This window comes from Notamacropus eugenii, chromosome 5, assembly GCF_028372415.1.
Source record: "Notamacropus eugenii isolate mMacEug1 chromosome 5, mMacEug1.pri_v2, whole genome shotgun sequence".
Classification (NCBI taxonomy): Eukaryota; Metazoa; Chordata; class Mammalia; order Diprotodontia; family Macropodidae; genus Notamacropus; species Notamacropus eugenii.
Window position 1 is genome coordinate 346,764,245 of NC_092876.1, and position 16,884 is coordinate 346,781,128.

The 16,884-nt window shown below is 36.7% G+C and overlaps 1 protein-coding gene across 2 annotated transcripts in view; it reads left to right on the forward strand.

Moving 5' to 3' along the window:
• The window catches only part of TMEM39A (transmembrane protein 39A), a 30,083-nt gene that overhangs the window by 12,111 nt on the left and 1,088 nt on the right, over positions 1 to 16,884 (forward strand). The window contains exons 4-8 of one of the 2 annotated variants that reach the window (XM_072613922.1): positions 622 to 705; positions 5,060 to 5,214; positions 11,752 to 12,100; positions 12,872 to 13,059; positions 14,987 to 15,107. In XM_072613922.1, coding sequence (XP_072470023.1) covers positions 622 to 705; positions 5,060 to 5,214; positions 11,752 to 12,100; positions 12,872 to 13,059; positions 14,987 to 15,107 — 897 coding nt within the window. The remainder of the gene's footprint in view (positions 1 to 621; positions 706 to 5,059; positions 5,215 to 11,751; positions 12,101 to 12,871; positions 13,060 to 14,986; positions 15,108 to 16,884) is intronic. The other variant, XM_072613923.1, reaches the window with a different exon arrangement.

The window sequence follows — 16,884 nt, forward strand, 5'->3', positions numbered from 1 at the left end:
CTGGAACCAAGTTAAAATGTAATTAGGATATGTTTAACAAAATAAATAAAAATACAGTACCATATAGATAACGTTAATCTGTGGCTTTCTAAGTCAGTATGCAGCCTGCAAGGATCTCTGTTTGAGTTTGACACCATTGCTCTAAACCATAATGCCAACTTTTTATTGTATTTTTTAATGATGTCCAATTAATGTTTAGTTCATTGGTCAATCAGTAATTATTCATGAATTATGGCTAATGTTTATATAGCACTTTAAGTTGTTTAAAATGCTTTATTCCCAGAAACTCTGTATGGTGTATAGTGCCAAGTATTATCCCATCTACAGACTGAGAGAGCTGAGTCTTAGAACGCTGAAGAACTTTGTTCAGGGTTATACAATTAGTGTCATAGCTGGTTTTAAAGCCATTTTTCCTGATTCAGGTACTTCTACAACACATTATAATTTTTATCCCTGCCTATAAGGGTGCCCCTATAGGAAGTGTAACCTTGAAGTGATGGTGACTTGAAGATCCTTCAGCTCTTAGTGCAAATTTCTGTTCTCTGGAAACCAAAATCTACATAGTAGTTTTCAACTAAATACAGTTTGTTTCTTTCTGATGCAAATATTTGTCCTCTGTAGAATTTTCATCTCATTGATTACCACCTGGCTGCATTCATCACAGTGATGCTAGCAAGGAGGCTTGTCTGGGCGCTCATCTCAGAGGTAATGGCTAATTTGCTATACAGTGTTTCTCTTGGAGGGCTCAAGTTGAAGATCTTACAGTTATTTGAACTGTGCAGATATAACTTTATGAAGCTAAAATTTGTCACGAATCTTTTAAAAATGATTTTCTTGTTGCATATTGTATAAGGGAAAAGTATTCTTCCCCAACATGCTAGAAGACTTGTTTAAGGAGAGCTTAGTTTCCTCACTTTTTCTTGCACTATATTGACTAATAGTTAATAGAAAGTTTCCCAAACCCCCTGATTATGAAATTATAATTCTTTTTGCAATGGCATTGAGTTGGAATTGTTTATAGACAAAAATTCCTTTGAAGTCCATTTGGAGTGTTTAATTAAAGGAATTATTTTGCATTTTTTAAAGCTTGACTTAAAAATTGAAACTACCAACTTTCAGACTTTGCATACAATTAGTCCTAAGGATTATAATCTATAATAGATTTAAGTCTTTAAAAAAAGTCATCTTCTGGGGGTAAGATTTATTTTCTTTCAGAGTGTATTGTCTTTCACACATTAGATTCTTGTACTATAGTCTGTTTTCCAGTCATATAGCAGCTAGACCTGGGAGTTGTTGACCTGAGAATCCTGCCTTAGTCCCATGAAGATTACTAAACAGAACAAAAAGAGCAGCTTTGTTAGAGGGCTCAGCACTGAAAAATCATTAAGATCGTTTATGTGAGCCCCAGTTTTTAGCTTTGTTTTTACAGGCAAGAAGGATATTTAAGGTAGTGTGTATTTTTCACAATTAAGAGATACTCTTTGGGTGCTTTTTTTTTCTTCTCAGCTTCCTATATAAGGAGGAAAAGTTTTTTTCGGTCTAGATGTATTGAGAATTTATGCAGAAACTTCCCTTAGGAGGAGTTCAAGGGAGCCCTGGCTCCAAAAATTTGGATATTTGTAAAATGCTTTATATATATATATTCACTAAACTGGCCATGGAATTGTGTTGTCTGACCACTTCAGTAGCCTAGAAAGAGCTAGAGTCAATGGATGTTCGTTTAGAATCAGAGTGATTAGTCTCAGCATTGTAGAAAGTCTAAGGAAACAAACAATAGGCCTCACATTTGTAGAGAGCCATTCTAACTTGGAACAAGGGAATGTGCAAGCAATTCAATTTAATCTTTCATCTAGAAGACCCTGGAGTAAATTATGTTTTAGAAAAGTGATGGCTTGCTTCTGCCCTGGCTTGTGATTCTGAGCTGAGTTGGTTTTATGTGATTCATGTAAGAAGCTTGTGCAGAAAAGCACCAAGTAGTTAGAAATGTTTTATTTCTGTATTTACCTTGGAAAGAAAGTAAATAAATGTTCTTGGTTGACTATTTAATGACTGAAACATCTTGCATGTGGAACTTGGGGGTCCTTGTTATATATAAGAACATCCCTGTGCCATGGTTTTCAACTTCACAGTCTTTTTGGCAATTGTGAACTCAACAGTGAAGATTTTTCTTAGCAGCTTTAGAACCCAGCCTAATAATTATCATATCCTAAAAGTAATTTAAGCCATCTGACAGGCAGTCTTTTCCTTGAGAGTTTAACCAAAGAAAACCAAGTGGATTTATTCAAACAGTTGCTATTATTGACTGTGGCTTTTGCCATACCATACATATTTCATATTGAAATGAAGACAAATGACGTATTGGAAAATATGGCTATTGTAAAAACTGTTTGGAAAAATTGTTTCAGAAATGGAAAAGTGTAAAAAGCCATGTTTATAAAAACAGATATATGTTGTAATGGAAAGATGCTGAACTCACAGCCAAAACACATGGGTTTTAAGCACCAGCTCTTTCATTCATTGGGCATGATACTCTGGATGTGGCATTGCCTGTCTAGGCCTTAAGTTTTCTCATCGGTAAAATGGAAATGTTAATACTTGTACCATTCCTGTTTCAGAGTAAGACAATGTGTTTTATAAACTGTTAAGTAATATATAAAAGTGAGCAATTTTTGTTAACAGTAGTGATACTTATATTGGCTTTTACATCTTCTTATGGGAAAATTTGCATAGCTAGAGTTAACCTAGCTGAAATTTTTTGTGTTTAACACAGACTGAAATGATAGTGGATGTCAGTAAGCATAATACCCAACGGGAATGTTTTCAATGAAGAGAAATCGTTTTATTCCTCATTATCATTTTATTGCATATTTATTCCTTCGTGCCTCATGCTAATCTCCTGGGATGTTTGTTGCCGCTTCAGAACTTTTGGGTTGCAGTTTCAGCATTTATTCAGCTATTATTTTCCTTAGATACTTTTCTTGCCCTTGAGAATATATTACCACAGGTGGTAATGATATTTCAGTGATCCAGATGCAAGGCAGATATTTGCCTGCAGTCCAAATTATGACCATGTATTGTTCATTACTTATTTATAAAAATGATGTAACTATTACATCGGTGGAACTTAAGTAAAATTGTTTAATAAAGTAGATCATTCTCAAAGAGCATACTTATTTTAAAAAGTCAAGTCTGGATTCAATTAGATCACCTTTCTCTCTGATCCTTCCTTACCTGCCACCTGTCACAGACTGAGATAATCCAGATTTTTATCCCCAGACTTTTATTTTAACGCTGCTTTCTTACTCTTCCTGAATCTTCCCTTAGAGTCAAACCCAAGTGTATTTTTTCAGGACTTACCCATTTTGGCCTTAAAAACCCTTTGAGTTTTTCTGTACTACCCACTCTTGTCTACTTATCAGAAATTCATTCTTGTAGCTGCTGCCATTCACAGGCTGCAACGAAGGTAATTGCCTGTGAACTTCAACTCCATTCTCTCTCTGAGCTCCTCTTTTTTCAGTTTGGTTTTGCAGAAATAGCAGAAAGGCATCGATACAGTAAGAAAGCCTAGATAACTTTCCACTTACGAATAAAATATCCACCTGTGCTTCCTGCAAGCTTTTGAGGTGGTATATGCTCCATTTTGAAATTGATCTACACGAGCACTTAGCAACTCCTACCAACATTTTAGCAAACTGAAACTTTTACAGATTTCTCCAATCTGAGAGTTCTTTCCTAAAAGAACCTTTATCTTTTGCACAGAACATGACCTTTATTTTCCCTTTAATTTCCTAAAAAATTTGTTAGTTGGGAGAGTACCAAAAATGTGCAATTTTTTAAATAAATGTTAATGTTAGTTTGCCTGCCTCTTGTTTCCTCTTTGTTTATTATCTATGTAACAGGGAGGATCTCTGCTCTGAGGAAAACCAGTCCTCTTTAAGGAGGTGCTGGAGCTAATAAAACTACAAACTCAGAGGCCATTCAGAGGTGAGTCTCATCCATTGGGCCCTGTTCTGCCACCTCCAAGCCCACCTTCCTTCTGCCAGGACTAAAATTCACTGGGCTGCTACCTCACTAATTAATAGCAGCCAGCCCTGGGGACCTTGGAAATGGGGCTGAGTGGGTCCAATGGCTGAGGCTCCTTCTCCAGGGTTTTGGCAGAGAATTGATAAATAAATCTGCAATGAAGTGGGTGTCATTAAGGGGGCAGTGTAAGACTGCACCTATTTAGGAGAGCTGAGCTTTATGCATCATTCTAGGCTTACGTATTACATTATGATCTTATTATTGCTTCTTAACATTTATTAAACTCCAATAGTTAATAGCAGCATGAAGAATACTTAAAGGGAAGAATCCTGACCTCAAGCCTTTACACTACAGAAATTTACCTAAGTACATATACTAGCATTTCCTCAACTCTGGGGCCAGGGTTTCTATTGTTTTTATTGGCTTAATATGCAATCCGCAACTCTAGGTATTTTTTTCTCTTCCTCATCCTTACACTTAGCTACTCATGACCTGACTCAAGAGATGGGGAACCCTGGGAACACTCCTTGCATTTTCTTCTTCTCTATACATATGCTTCTGATCTTCTTTTCCTTTATGAGAGCAGACCACTGTCTCTGAGGTTGTACAAAGGCAATTTTCCCCCTACTTCTTGCTTCGTCTTTTTCCTCTCAGTCTCTTTTGAAGAGGAAATTGGGAGCTACATAGCTCCAGGTTCTGTCAAATATGTTTTCTCATTGCCTTATTTTAGCCATCAGAATATTGGATTTAAGAAAAAAAAGTTAGATTCCTTTATCTGACTGTACATTCCCTTGTTTGCAAAGCTTAAAAGTCTTAACATATTTGTTTGTTTCCGTTTCATTAGTTTATAATCCTACCAAAAAAAGAACCCTTAATTGGTTGAAACTATAATGAGTTTTCTTTTTTTTTCTTTTGCTTAGTACGTTGATAAACCCAGGTATCCTCCTCACTTTAACCATATTTATTTTGGACAAGATAACTACCATTGTGTTCTCTACTTTATGAAATTTTATATCTGATGCTTCTAAATTTCCAGGCCTCTAAAGTGGGCGCAGCATCTGTGATTCACTACGTATTACTCATAACAGCTCGTTTGGTGCTGCTTACCTTGTGTGGATGGGTGCTTTGTTGGACTCTGGTCAATCTCTTCCGAAGTCATTCAGTCCTCAATCTCCTTTTCCTTGGCTACCCGTGAGTAACACAGTCTTAATATTTTATTATCAACCCTTAATGAAATAATGTAGGAAGGAGTAAGAAAAAGGTAGAACTTAAATACTTAAAAAGAAAAAGCAATAGTTGAAAGATAGAAAAGAAACAATATAATGTGCAAGTGACAGGGGAGGTATTTTGATGAGTTCTATTTGTCAGGTATGAGCTATTGGCACCTCTTATATTAGGAGGGTAAGTATGAGGCTATTAATGTGTTGAAGGAGGAATTGGTTTATAATTCTTTTTGAACCAGTTACTTGCTTAATAAAAAATATTCTTGGCTTATGTAAAATAATCTAATGTCAAGATATGTTGATTTATTGATGATGCACTTGTTTCTTTATTAAATCATACAACTACAGTATAATTTTGGTACTTCACTAGAAAGGATCTCAAGTACGTAGAATAAAATATAGGTAGAACATTGTGCTTTTCAATAATGAACTCCTTCATATGGTTAGAATCATAGCCCTTTAGAGTAGGAAGGGCTCTTAGAAGTATATAGTCCACTTCTCATACATTTCAAGAAATTGAGGCTCAGAACGATAAAAGTAATTCTCCTGTATACATTGAATCATTTTGACTGTTTCTGTTTCGGAGTAGGAGGGACAGGTTAACTCTGGATAGTAGTATATATTTTTTAATGGACACCCAATATGAAACAAAGACTTGGTTAGAAATTATATTTTGGGTATAAGGGATGACTTTCTATTTGGTGTCAGTGATAGAATTAAAACTTGGATTTCAGTTAGAAATTGGTATGGGCAGCTAGGTGGCACAGTAGAGAGTGCCAGGCCTCAAATCAAGAAGACTCATCTTCCTGAGTTCAAATATGACCTCACACTTACTAGATGTTTGACCCTGGGTAAGTCACTTAGCCCTGTTTGCCTCAGTTCCTCATCTGTAAAATAAGCCAAAGAAGGAAATGGCAAACCACTCCAGTATCTTTGCTAGGAAAATCCCAAACGGAGTCATAAAAAGTTGGACATGACTAAAACGACTGAACAACAAAAACAATAAAGCTTAGTGCAGTGGTTTTTTTCCTTAAAGAAGCATATTTGATTTTGTGCCTATGTATTTCATGCCAATGATTTATCTTCATATTTCCAGTTTAATTTTGTAACTGCATCAGAAAAATAATGATTTGGTAATTTTATTTTCTAAAGCCCATTGGGATAAAGGTGTGATGTTTTTAGAATGTGAGTCAGATCTTATTCAATGGATAAATCAAAATTTTCTAGAATTTTTTTGCCATGTACTATTAAGAAGAATCAGTGGTAAAAATTATTGAAATCATATTATTTAGTTAAAACAACAAATATTCCAGGTGTTTTTCTTCAACATGTAGTTGAGATAAAAACAAGGATATATTTTGAGTACAAATCTACATTATGCCTTATTCCTTTAAATATCAGTTCACCAAACATAATCATCTATAAAAATAAACTACTTCAGTTGGGTCAATAAGAGAAGCATAAAGTATACAGCTAATTTCCTCTTCCTTTTTATTCATACACTAGAAAAGAAAGAGGAGCTTTCCTGTTTTCTCAGTTCCCAAATGATTTTCAATTTAGGATGAATTAGACTAAAAGAAGAAAACATTCTTTCTACACCTGCAGAAGATATTGCTGCTAAAAACTGGGTTTTTCATTTCAGTAGCCTTTGAATCCAGGTGCTTAAGTGACTTCCAGTGTGAATTTATTTGAAACCTCATCAATACACATATTTCTGTAGTGCTTTACCCCGAGCCTAAAATTGATCATTGTTGATATTTTAGAGTGATGATTGCTTCCTGTGTCTACATGCCCATGTCATAGCCTCTTTTTTGTTTACAATTGTGAGAATATTGACAAGCAAAAAAATGGGCTGGCAAGTCATGGATGGTTGACCCATTTTTAAAAAGGTTTATAAAAGTATGTTTATCATATTTGGTAAATTGAAAGTATAATCTTTATTATAAAATCTTTTGAGTTTAAATATATCTTAAAACTTTCTACTGCATAGATTTTATTAAAGAAAGATTTTAAGAAAACTTTCAAGAATCAGATTTATATATTTTTTTAAAGTATGAGGGTTTTTTATGTTCTTTTAAATTTTGATCTACTTTGCACCAGGAGTATGGCTTCTATAGGAAGCTGATTTTTATGAAATGCCTAGGCAAAGAAAGGAGAAATGAAAGGAAAGTTAAAGAGAATTTGCTTTCCTCCATGCACATAAAATTGCCTTTCATGATGCAACATAAGGCATTAAATTTACTAGAATAGTCATCTTTTTAACAGACACCTCTTGCCCACAATAGTACAATTAACCTCAGCAAATTGAATAAATTTTTGACAAGTTTTAATAACATAATTATATTAATGATATTTTAATTTAGATTGCTACACTTTAATTATGAAGATTTACATTAGGTACTAAACTATAATTTGTTTGCTGACTAAATTTATAATCATAAGGTCAACATGTGCTTCAATAGATTGAATGATAAAGTATTTACTATGTTCCCAGCACTGTTCTAGATGGTAGAGAATACTCAGAAGAATTAAGATGTAGACCTTGTCTTTGAGGAGTTATGAAGTCTTGTTGGAGAGATAATAAACCTGCAGAAAACTAGATAAGTAAATGCAATGTATATAATCAAGTGCTAGATAGTTTGGTATTGTTAACATAGCAAGGGAGGAAGTGCAGTTGAGATTTGGGAGAAAGAAGCTAGCAGATCAATAGTTCCAAAAAGTATACAAGCTTCTCCTAAGCTGGGGTTGTTTGCTGCCAGCACATTAAAACAGGTAGAAGTAGGGTATTCACTTATGGTTTTGGAAGGCAGACCCTAATTGAATTTTTGGTACGGAATATGTAATGTTTGGAGGAGACAAGCAAGAAACAATTAGAACTTGTAGTGGTGAGTACAGTTTTGGGGATTGAATGTTCATGTGCGTTTGCAGGTTTGTATTCTCTGTTGTGAGTGTTCCCCATGTTCTTATGTGCCAATCACTAAAGTAATTGGTGGGCAGTGTCACACTGTTCAACTTCCTGAAGACTAATAAGGCCTGGGAAACACCAAAGTGACTTGGCTATAATGAATGTGTTACAGTTGTTGAAGGCTATTTCTTTAATAGCACCTTACAAATGATTTCCTCTCAGGGCATTATCATCATCAGAGATATACCCTGTCAGGTATCTACACCAAAATAGAGAAGGAAAATAGAGAAAGGAAAGACCATTATGGGCCAGAGTAGTAAGCCAACTCTCAAAAAAAGTTCAGCATGTGGATTGGTGGAGAGGAATAGGCAGAGGATCCCAAATGAGGGGAAGAACAGTGTTGAATGGTAATGGACAACAAGGAAATCACCCTAACCATGTGTATCAGCAAGGATCCCAGCATGCACAGGAGAGCCTGCTGCACAGGTTCTTAGATCTGCTTTGAGGGGTCAGCAATCTCCTTTAATCAAGCACAGGTATTATTCACTTAGTTCAGAGGAAAAAGTCTACACCCTGATGATAAGGGAAAATACAAACAGAGAAATAAAGACCAGCAGACAGGGCTTCCAACTGTCTGACTATAGGCAGTACCTACATCATAGATCAACAGATGCAGCTATCTGGCCATTACATAACATACATAGTTACCAGAGAGAAAAGCACCAACATCTGGGTTTTCAAAGCCCAGAGGCTCCTTAGCTGCTACTTAGAGTCTCATCTGACCAAACAAATATTTCCAGTGAGTAAGCCCCAAAATAAAACCTCACCTCCAAGTATTTATACACTTTTCAGAGCTAGAGGGCATCATAACCCTTGAGAACCAGTGCCTCCTCAGAAATTAACAAATGTGCCTTCCTACAAAATAAATTTCCGCTAATCAAGCATCCCTTAATGGGCAGGCCCATTAACAGGTGGGGGAAGATCTTTAGAAATTAACAAAAGGTATGGGTCTTCCATGGCAAGGCTCCCCTAATCAAGTTTCTCTTAATGGGTTCCACCTGAGGCCTGTTAATGGATAGTTAAGATCTTTAATTTAACTTTACATTAACATTATACTGTGGCAGAAAGTGGTGTAAAGTGAAAGGAGACAAGGTTAAACGGGTGAAAAGGGGCCTGGATGTGATAGGTATAGGTAGTTGGGATATAGAAGGCAATAGAGAATCAATACAGATTTGTAGGTTTTTTATGTGTAAAATGAACCAGAAGAGCAGAGTGAGAGAAGTCTTTTGGTATATAATGCTGGGGAAAGGTGATGAGAATCTGGATCAGGGTAGTGGTATTGGGAATGGAGAAGTACAAATCTGAGAGATTTTGCACAGAAAAGTCTTTCAGAACTTGATAATGAGATTTGCGGGACAGAGGAAACATGAAAATGACTTACAGCTTTCAAACTAGTGGATCTGGAAGAATGAGAAAGTAGAGGTGAGTAGTTGGTTTCTGGGAAGATAAGGTATTTAGTTTTAAGCATGTTGGATCAGAGGTGATTGATATCCAGTCAGGATGACCTGTAAACAACTGGATATGCGGGAGTAGAGAAAGGTGAAGTATCAAAACTTAGATTTGGGAATCCTCATCATAGAACTGAGGAATGATGCTATAAGAGTGAAAGAACTCTTAGGAATAAATGGAAAAAAAAAGTAGAGCACTAAGTAGAGCACTAAGGACTGAGCATTGATATATGCCTATAGTGAATAGAAGAGAGAAAGGAGCCATCAGCAATTACAGAGAAGCAGTTAGAGTTCATCAAGAATAATGTTACAGAAGCCAAAGGAAGAGAATTTTAAGAAGGAACAGGTAAATCATATGTAGCTGAGAGGTTAAGGAAGGCAAGAACTAAGAAAATCATTGTTTTTAGATGGAAAGTCAGTAGTGAATTTCACTGGGCTCAAGTGGGTGGTAGCCAGATTTTAAAGTAGTGAAGGTATGGGGGCAGCAGGTATGGGACATTTATTGAAGAAGTTTGGCTAGGAAAGAAAGAAAAATAGAATGATAGGAGGTAAGGGCATTAAGGTCAGTGAAGGTTTTGTTTTTTGTTGTCTTTGTTTTGTTTTTTAAGATAGAGGATACCTGTGCATGATTGGCAGAAAGTAAGAAACCAGTGGAAGGGCTGGGATACAGAAGAAGAGTCAGCTTTGGAGAGGAGGAACAATAGCTCTTGCTCTGAGATATCAAGAAAGACTAAGAGGGTAGACGTAGAGACAGATATTTTGAAGCAAAAAGTGGGTAAATATCACAGTATTCCTTTTCTATGGTCCATTATTAACTTTCAACATATTTCTGTTTCTACCTCTGTCCTCTCTTCCATCCTTCTAGTGTCAGAGAAAAAAAGTCTCCCTTTTCTCTGAAGGTTACAGTTGCCCTGTGCTATAGCTTCCACTCCCTCCCAAAATCCTAAAGGACTTTCATATTTATTCACTTTGTTCCCCAGAATTTTTCATCTTTCTTCCTTTAAGTTCTTTCCCTTTTACCTTCAAATAATTATGAGCTACATTTATCTTAAAAAAGCTAAAACCAACACCCCTTCTTGACCTTGCTACTCTTTTCTTGAATGAGTAGTCTTTTCCTTTTGCCTTCTTTTCCTTTACTAATATTATTGCTTATGTTTCATTGACTGCTGAAACTGAAGGTCGCTACTATTAGTCTTGACACCAAATCCAGAGACCCTTTCTGTTCTTGTTCTCCTTGAACTGTGCTACAGGCCACCAGTACTTCTAGAAACTCAACTACTTTTGTTTCCATGTTACTGGGGACTTCTCTGATTTTCTTCCTACTATTTTCCCCATTTCTTCTGTCTACTTTATTCCCTCTTCTTTCTCTTTTTATTCCATTAATTGGAAAGTTTTCTAAGGTTCAGGTCTTAGCTTCTACACTTCTATGTCCTTCCCCAAAGTAAATATATCTGCTCCAATTCATCTTTCCCTCTCTCCATTCTGACAGTCGTGACAAATCCTCACCATTTCAAGTCTATGATACCTTCCTATCACTATCTCTCCCTTTCCTTTGTCCTGTATACTGCATATATCTGTGTATATGTATATACATATACACAAATATATTATCTCCATGAAAATGTCTTTAATATTGATTTATATGCAATATGGGTTGATATAAATCTGTCATAGAGTTTATATATTTTCAAGAAATCGTAACATTCCAGTCAGAAGTCTCTAATGAAATGAATTTTCTTGAATTGCCCTTATTTTTATGCTACAACTGTGTTTGTTGATGTGAAATAATGATCACCATTCATTTACTACCTAGGTCACCTAACCCTAACCTAACCCTAACCTAATAGGCACATAGAGAAGCATTTTGATTTTCTCGTGCTACTAGAGAGTCAGTTAGTAGTATACTACGGAGAATTAATGTGCTTTCCTAAGCTACCTTACCATCAGAAAGGGCCTTAGATAGAAATCTTGGGTTATGTTCACTCTTTCCAATAGCTACTCATTCACAAGGGTTTTATTGGCATGATTACAAAATCTTGTCTTGGACATGTATCTGTGATCTACTCATCTTCATTTTCACCTTGTTTCACAGGTTTGGTGTTTATGTGCCCCTCTGCTGTTTCCATCAAGATAGTAGAGCACATCTTCTCCCAACGGACTATAACTATGTGGTTCAGCACCCGGTGGTGGAGGAAAGTTCCTCCACTATGGGTGGTTTGGCCAAATCCAAAGACTTCATCTCCTTGTTGCGAGAATCTCTGAAAGAACAATTTAATAATGCCACACCCATCCCCACTCACAGCTGTCCTTTGTCACCAGACCTCATCCGTAATGAGGTAGAATGCTTAAAAGCAGATTTCAACCACAGGATCAAGGAAGTCCTCTTCAATTCCCTCTTCAGTGCCTACTACGTTGCATTTCTGCCACTCTGTTTTGTGAAGGTAGTGGTTGTCTTGTTTTTGTGTATTTTCTAGTTTTCTGTGTGCATTACATAAACTCCGTATTTCTTGTTTAATTCCCCTTTTCTCTGTCTCCCCTTTGGCAGCCTGGATGGTGGAGTGCGGCTGCATCTGGAGTGCACTAGTACCGCTCCTGGTTGGTCGATAGGTATTTCCATATATGTGATGCACCTGTGGTGCCCCCTCCCTTGTTTATTAATTTCTCTGTACCCCTGGAGAGAATAAAATCTATACTGATAGTATAGTGCATAGTATCTTTAGTCCAGGGTTTTACTGCAACTCAAATGATTACTCTTGGTCTTACTTTTACATCAGGACTTATTTTGAATTTAATCTAACCTTTATCCAATTTTCAACTCGCTCCACTGAAAAGGAATATGGTGCTGGATATCTTGGGGCAATGTAGCAGCCTGCATATTTTGGGACAGTTTAGTGCCCACTACTCATCCTGAAGCGGTTCTGCAGCCAGAGTGAATTCATTCACAGGAAACACTCAGATGGTGTGCTTCTAGGAAGAAAGCACAATTGAAATATAATTGTATCTCCCTAGTCCTAACCCAAACCACCAAAGAGTCAGGTTGAAGGATTTTGGAAGACCTGTTCTTGAATTTTCTGCGCCGACAGCAGGGCAGCCAATGCATGATTTTTTCCAAGTGTGCAACATGTCTACAGGGCGTATGTTACACGCACCCAACCCTGTCTCCTTTGTTCAGAAATGCATGAATCATTTATCTTTCTTCTGATTTCTTCCAGAGTACCCAGTACTATGACATGCGCTGGTCATGTGAGCACCTCATTATGGTGTGGATTAATGCCTTTGTCATGCTCACCACACAGCTGCTACCGTCTAAATACTGTGATTTGCTGCATAAATCAGCTGCTCACCTGGGCAAATGGCAGAAACTTGAACATGGGTCCTACAGCAATGCTCCACAACACATGTGAGTAGAATTGAGGGAGATACCACATACCACCCTTTCTGCAAGCTGCTGATTGTGTTTATTTGCTTTGTGTGCCATTCATATTCATGACTCCATACATGTAATTTTTCACTGTTGTTCACATGGATACTTATCTTACCACCTTAAACTGAACACAAGTAAAGATATTAACTCTTCATTCTCCTTCAAACCCCCTCACTTCTTCCTTTTCAACTGCATGGTTACTCTAGATAATGTTGTAACTTGCTTCCCAAATTAGCTTTCCTCTCCCAAAATCAGGTGATCGTCACACATCTTTATTTCTTTCCAAGGGGCTCAAAGATTGATTCTATAACTTCATTGCCATAGATCAATGTTTGATAGGCCCACTTAATTAACTAGTTATCATATCCAGGAAACTGTAACTTCTGTTTTCTTTGACCAGCCTTTTCTCCTTTGCTAATGAGGACATTGATTGGACATCTGCTTTCCCTGTTCCTTAATCTTTTTCACTTCTTATTTCCCAAATTCTAGTGACTCAACTGGCTCCCAGCTCAGATTCAGACCATTTGTTGACTCCAGAGTCCTCCTTAAATCTTCCATTGCTTTTACATTTTCTCATCTCCTGCTCATCTGCACAGTGTTTAGTCTTCTTAGAGCTGAGATCTCTTTATTTCCTTTGAGTTAGTCCCATGCCTTCCGTTATATTCCTTAAGACTGGGCCATTCTACTGTGTTCTTCTTCAAAACATTACACAGATCCCATCATGTGTAGAAATCCTTTTCTGATTTAGTGGAACAGATTCAGGTAACCTTTACTCCCACCCAAAGTTCTCCCTTCAATTATCTGCCTTGATGTCTGATACAGATTAGCACAGGCCCTCAAGTCCAGGACCTGAAAGAAATTGGGCCAGGCTGAAAAGAAACCTGACTATGGGCAAAGGACATATTTCAATAAAAATTGAAAATACAACCCACAGCACTAGTACTGTACTTCTGCAGGCTACTGATGGCACATGGCCATGAGGTGTATCATCACTATGATGCTGGTAAGTGTGAGTAGGGCCAATGGAAAATATTCTGGAATGGGAAAATGTTAGGTTGCCAGTAGTCTTTTTATTCCATAAACATATCTAAGCTTATATAACATATACATGTACATATGTTATAAGCTTAACATATAACCTTACCTGACTCCTGACCTAGGAAACTTAAAAACATAACTGCTATAAAATGAAAGGTGAGTTAACTTATATAATCAAAGTATACTCTGCAATTTTCAAACTTTACCCTACAAAGCCAAATAGCTAATGGGAAGTATTGTTACCCAAATAAATTAATATAAACTCAAACTAAGAGAACTTTAATAAAAATGAAAAAGTCTCTTTCTCCTACTGCGTTGTGTACAGCATGTTTTAGATGTTTGATATATGTATACAGATGATAAGGGAGGACATTATAATTTGTATGGTATATCTATCAATAGCACGTTATATATAAGCCCTGACTCTGCTTTCTTTCACTGTTGCTCTTGCTAGAATCAGCTTCTCTTGTAATTAGTTTCCTTTTAGTACTTTCAAACAGATCTCATTCACTTGGGCTTGAGGTGACAGGCCAGCTACTTGTATTAAAATTCTTAACCCTCTGGTACATCATATATTTATCTTTGCTCATTCTTCTAAACCAGTTAATTGAATCTTCTAATTCCAAGAGTTTTCAGTATCACTTTGCATCCTATTTCTTATTATGCTGAAGTTTAGTGTAATAAATACTTTTTGTTCCTTTCACCTTGACAGAGGGATTCTGTATTTCCAGAAACCCAGACAGGTCGAGCCTTGAACACTTCCCTTTGTGAACACTTTGTTACTTCCTACAGAAATGTAGCTGTCGCTACCAGAGAATATTGAATCTGTTTTTGTCTGTATTAATGGTAAATTTTTCCTCTCTAGATGGTCAGAAAGTACGATATGGCCTCAAGGTGTGCTGGTACGACATAGTCGCTGTTTGTATAGAGCTGTGGGGCCTTATAATGTAGCAGTGCCTTCAGATGTCTCCCATGCTCGTTTTTATGCAAGTATTTCTTATTTATTCTCAAACCTAAATTGGGGTTGGGGAAAGTGTAGAATATGATATTGTATTAATTTAATTCTAATTCTGGACACTTGTTCCACAGAGGTATAAAGCAGATATTTCCCAATTAAAATTTGAGCAAAACTAAGGAATTGTCCAGTTTTTTAAAATAATATTAGAATTTGTTGTATCTAATAACTCTTAAAAACAAATGGACCATTGTTTAGGGTTTGGAGATCTTTTTCTTGCTCAGATTTTTGTTGTTGCTGCATAGAAAAAAGAATAATAATGTCTGTGAAAAGGATTTGGATCTGTATATCCTTAAATATTAGCAACTCAAGTTTATTAATTTACTTAGTAATTCTAATACAACAACTCTGCAAAGTGTGTAAAAGTTAGGGAGATAAAATCAAATTAGCCCACTTGAAAAATCAAGAGCTTGTCAGTGAACTGTGGATCAGGTTGTCCTTTCTTTTAGAGTGCAAAGAGGAGTTACATCTGGGTGAGTCACTCTGCCCTCCTCTGTCCCTTCTAGAACCAAGTTCCCAGTTACATTACATTTCACATCCTCAGTTTCAGAAATTCTGATTCTTGGAGACAGATGGATTGCAAGAAGAAGCATTCTGGGGTGAGAGTGAGGATCATTCTTAGTAGATTTGCCCTGGGTGAGGGTCTATGTTCTGGATATGCTTTGGATAAAGCATGTATTTAATAAACATTTATATAGATCAATGAAATGAAGACCATAGGAAGTGTGGATGTTGTGAAAGGTACATCAGGGAGTTCAGAGTGGAGGATTTGTGTGAGTTGTTGCCTTGAAAGGGTTCTTGCATTCCCTACTGTGCTGGGAGTAGGGGATTACCAAAAGCTCTTGTCCAGGAGCATTCCAGGTAGAGCTTAGAAGCCTGCCTCAGAAAAAGGCTTTCATAACTGTTATGATTTAGACCTGAATATATTATTCTAAATAACTAAGATGTGTGCAGTACTCTGTAGTTAAATAAAGCAGATCATTTCCAAATATGTGTGATTTGTTTTAGCATACTTAGAGAAGTGTTTCCTGACTTGGGGCCTGTAGGCCATTATTGCATTAACAAAGGTCATGGTGACTCTCACTGCTTTCTTGAAAACTACAATAAGCATATGCTTTACTAAGATGTTCAAGCAGCAGAGAGCTGAACATGTGTTTTTGGACACTTTGTTCAGGAGAATGTTGCTGACTTAGCGAGAGTTACCTGGGAAATAATGACATCAATAATTTGCTGGGGTTGGCTTATTAAATTGTAGTGGCTTTAAGTGCTAAGGATCTATTATTTTTTAGAAAAGCCTGCAAACAGAATTAAAATTTTTTCTCATATATATTTCCTTGGTTTGGCAGTTAGGTCTTCTCTTACCACTGGCTCCTGAGTTTCTTCTCTAAGCCAATGTAATATAAGGCGGTATGGGGTGACAATTCATTTGAATTATTTCTTATCTTCCTAGCAAGAGGCTTCTGGCAGTTGAGTTGGCTTCAAAGGCTGCCTTTGAGGAATTGGGATTACCCTAGTCAAGTGCAGAAGTCTACTTCACAGCAAATTAGACCTTCTAGGTCTAGCTTCCTTTCGAGAGAAGTCCCCTATACTCTCCTCTTCCCATGCCTGCTGTAGTCTAAAATGACTTGTTAAGGCATGTCTTTTTATCATCGACACTCACAGGCACTAAACCCATAGTGTTTACTTTGTGATAAGAATACTCTTACTGCTGTATCACTTAGACTAAATACTTGGTACTAATGAGGCTG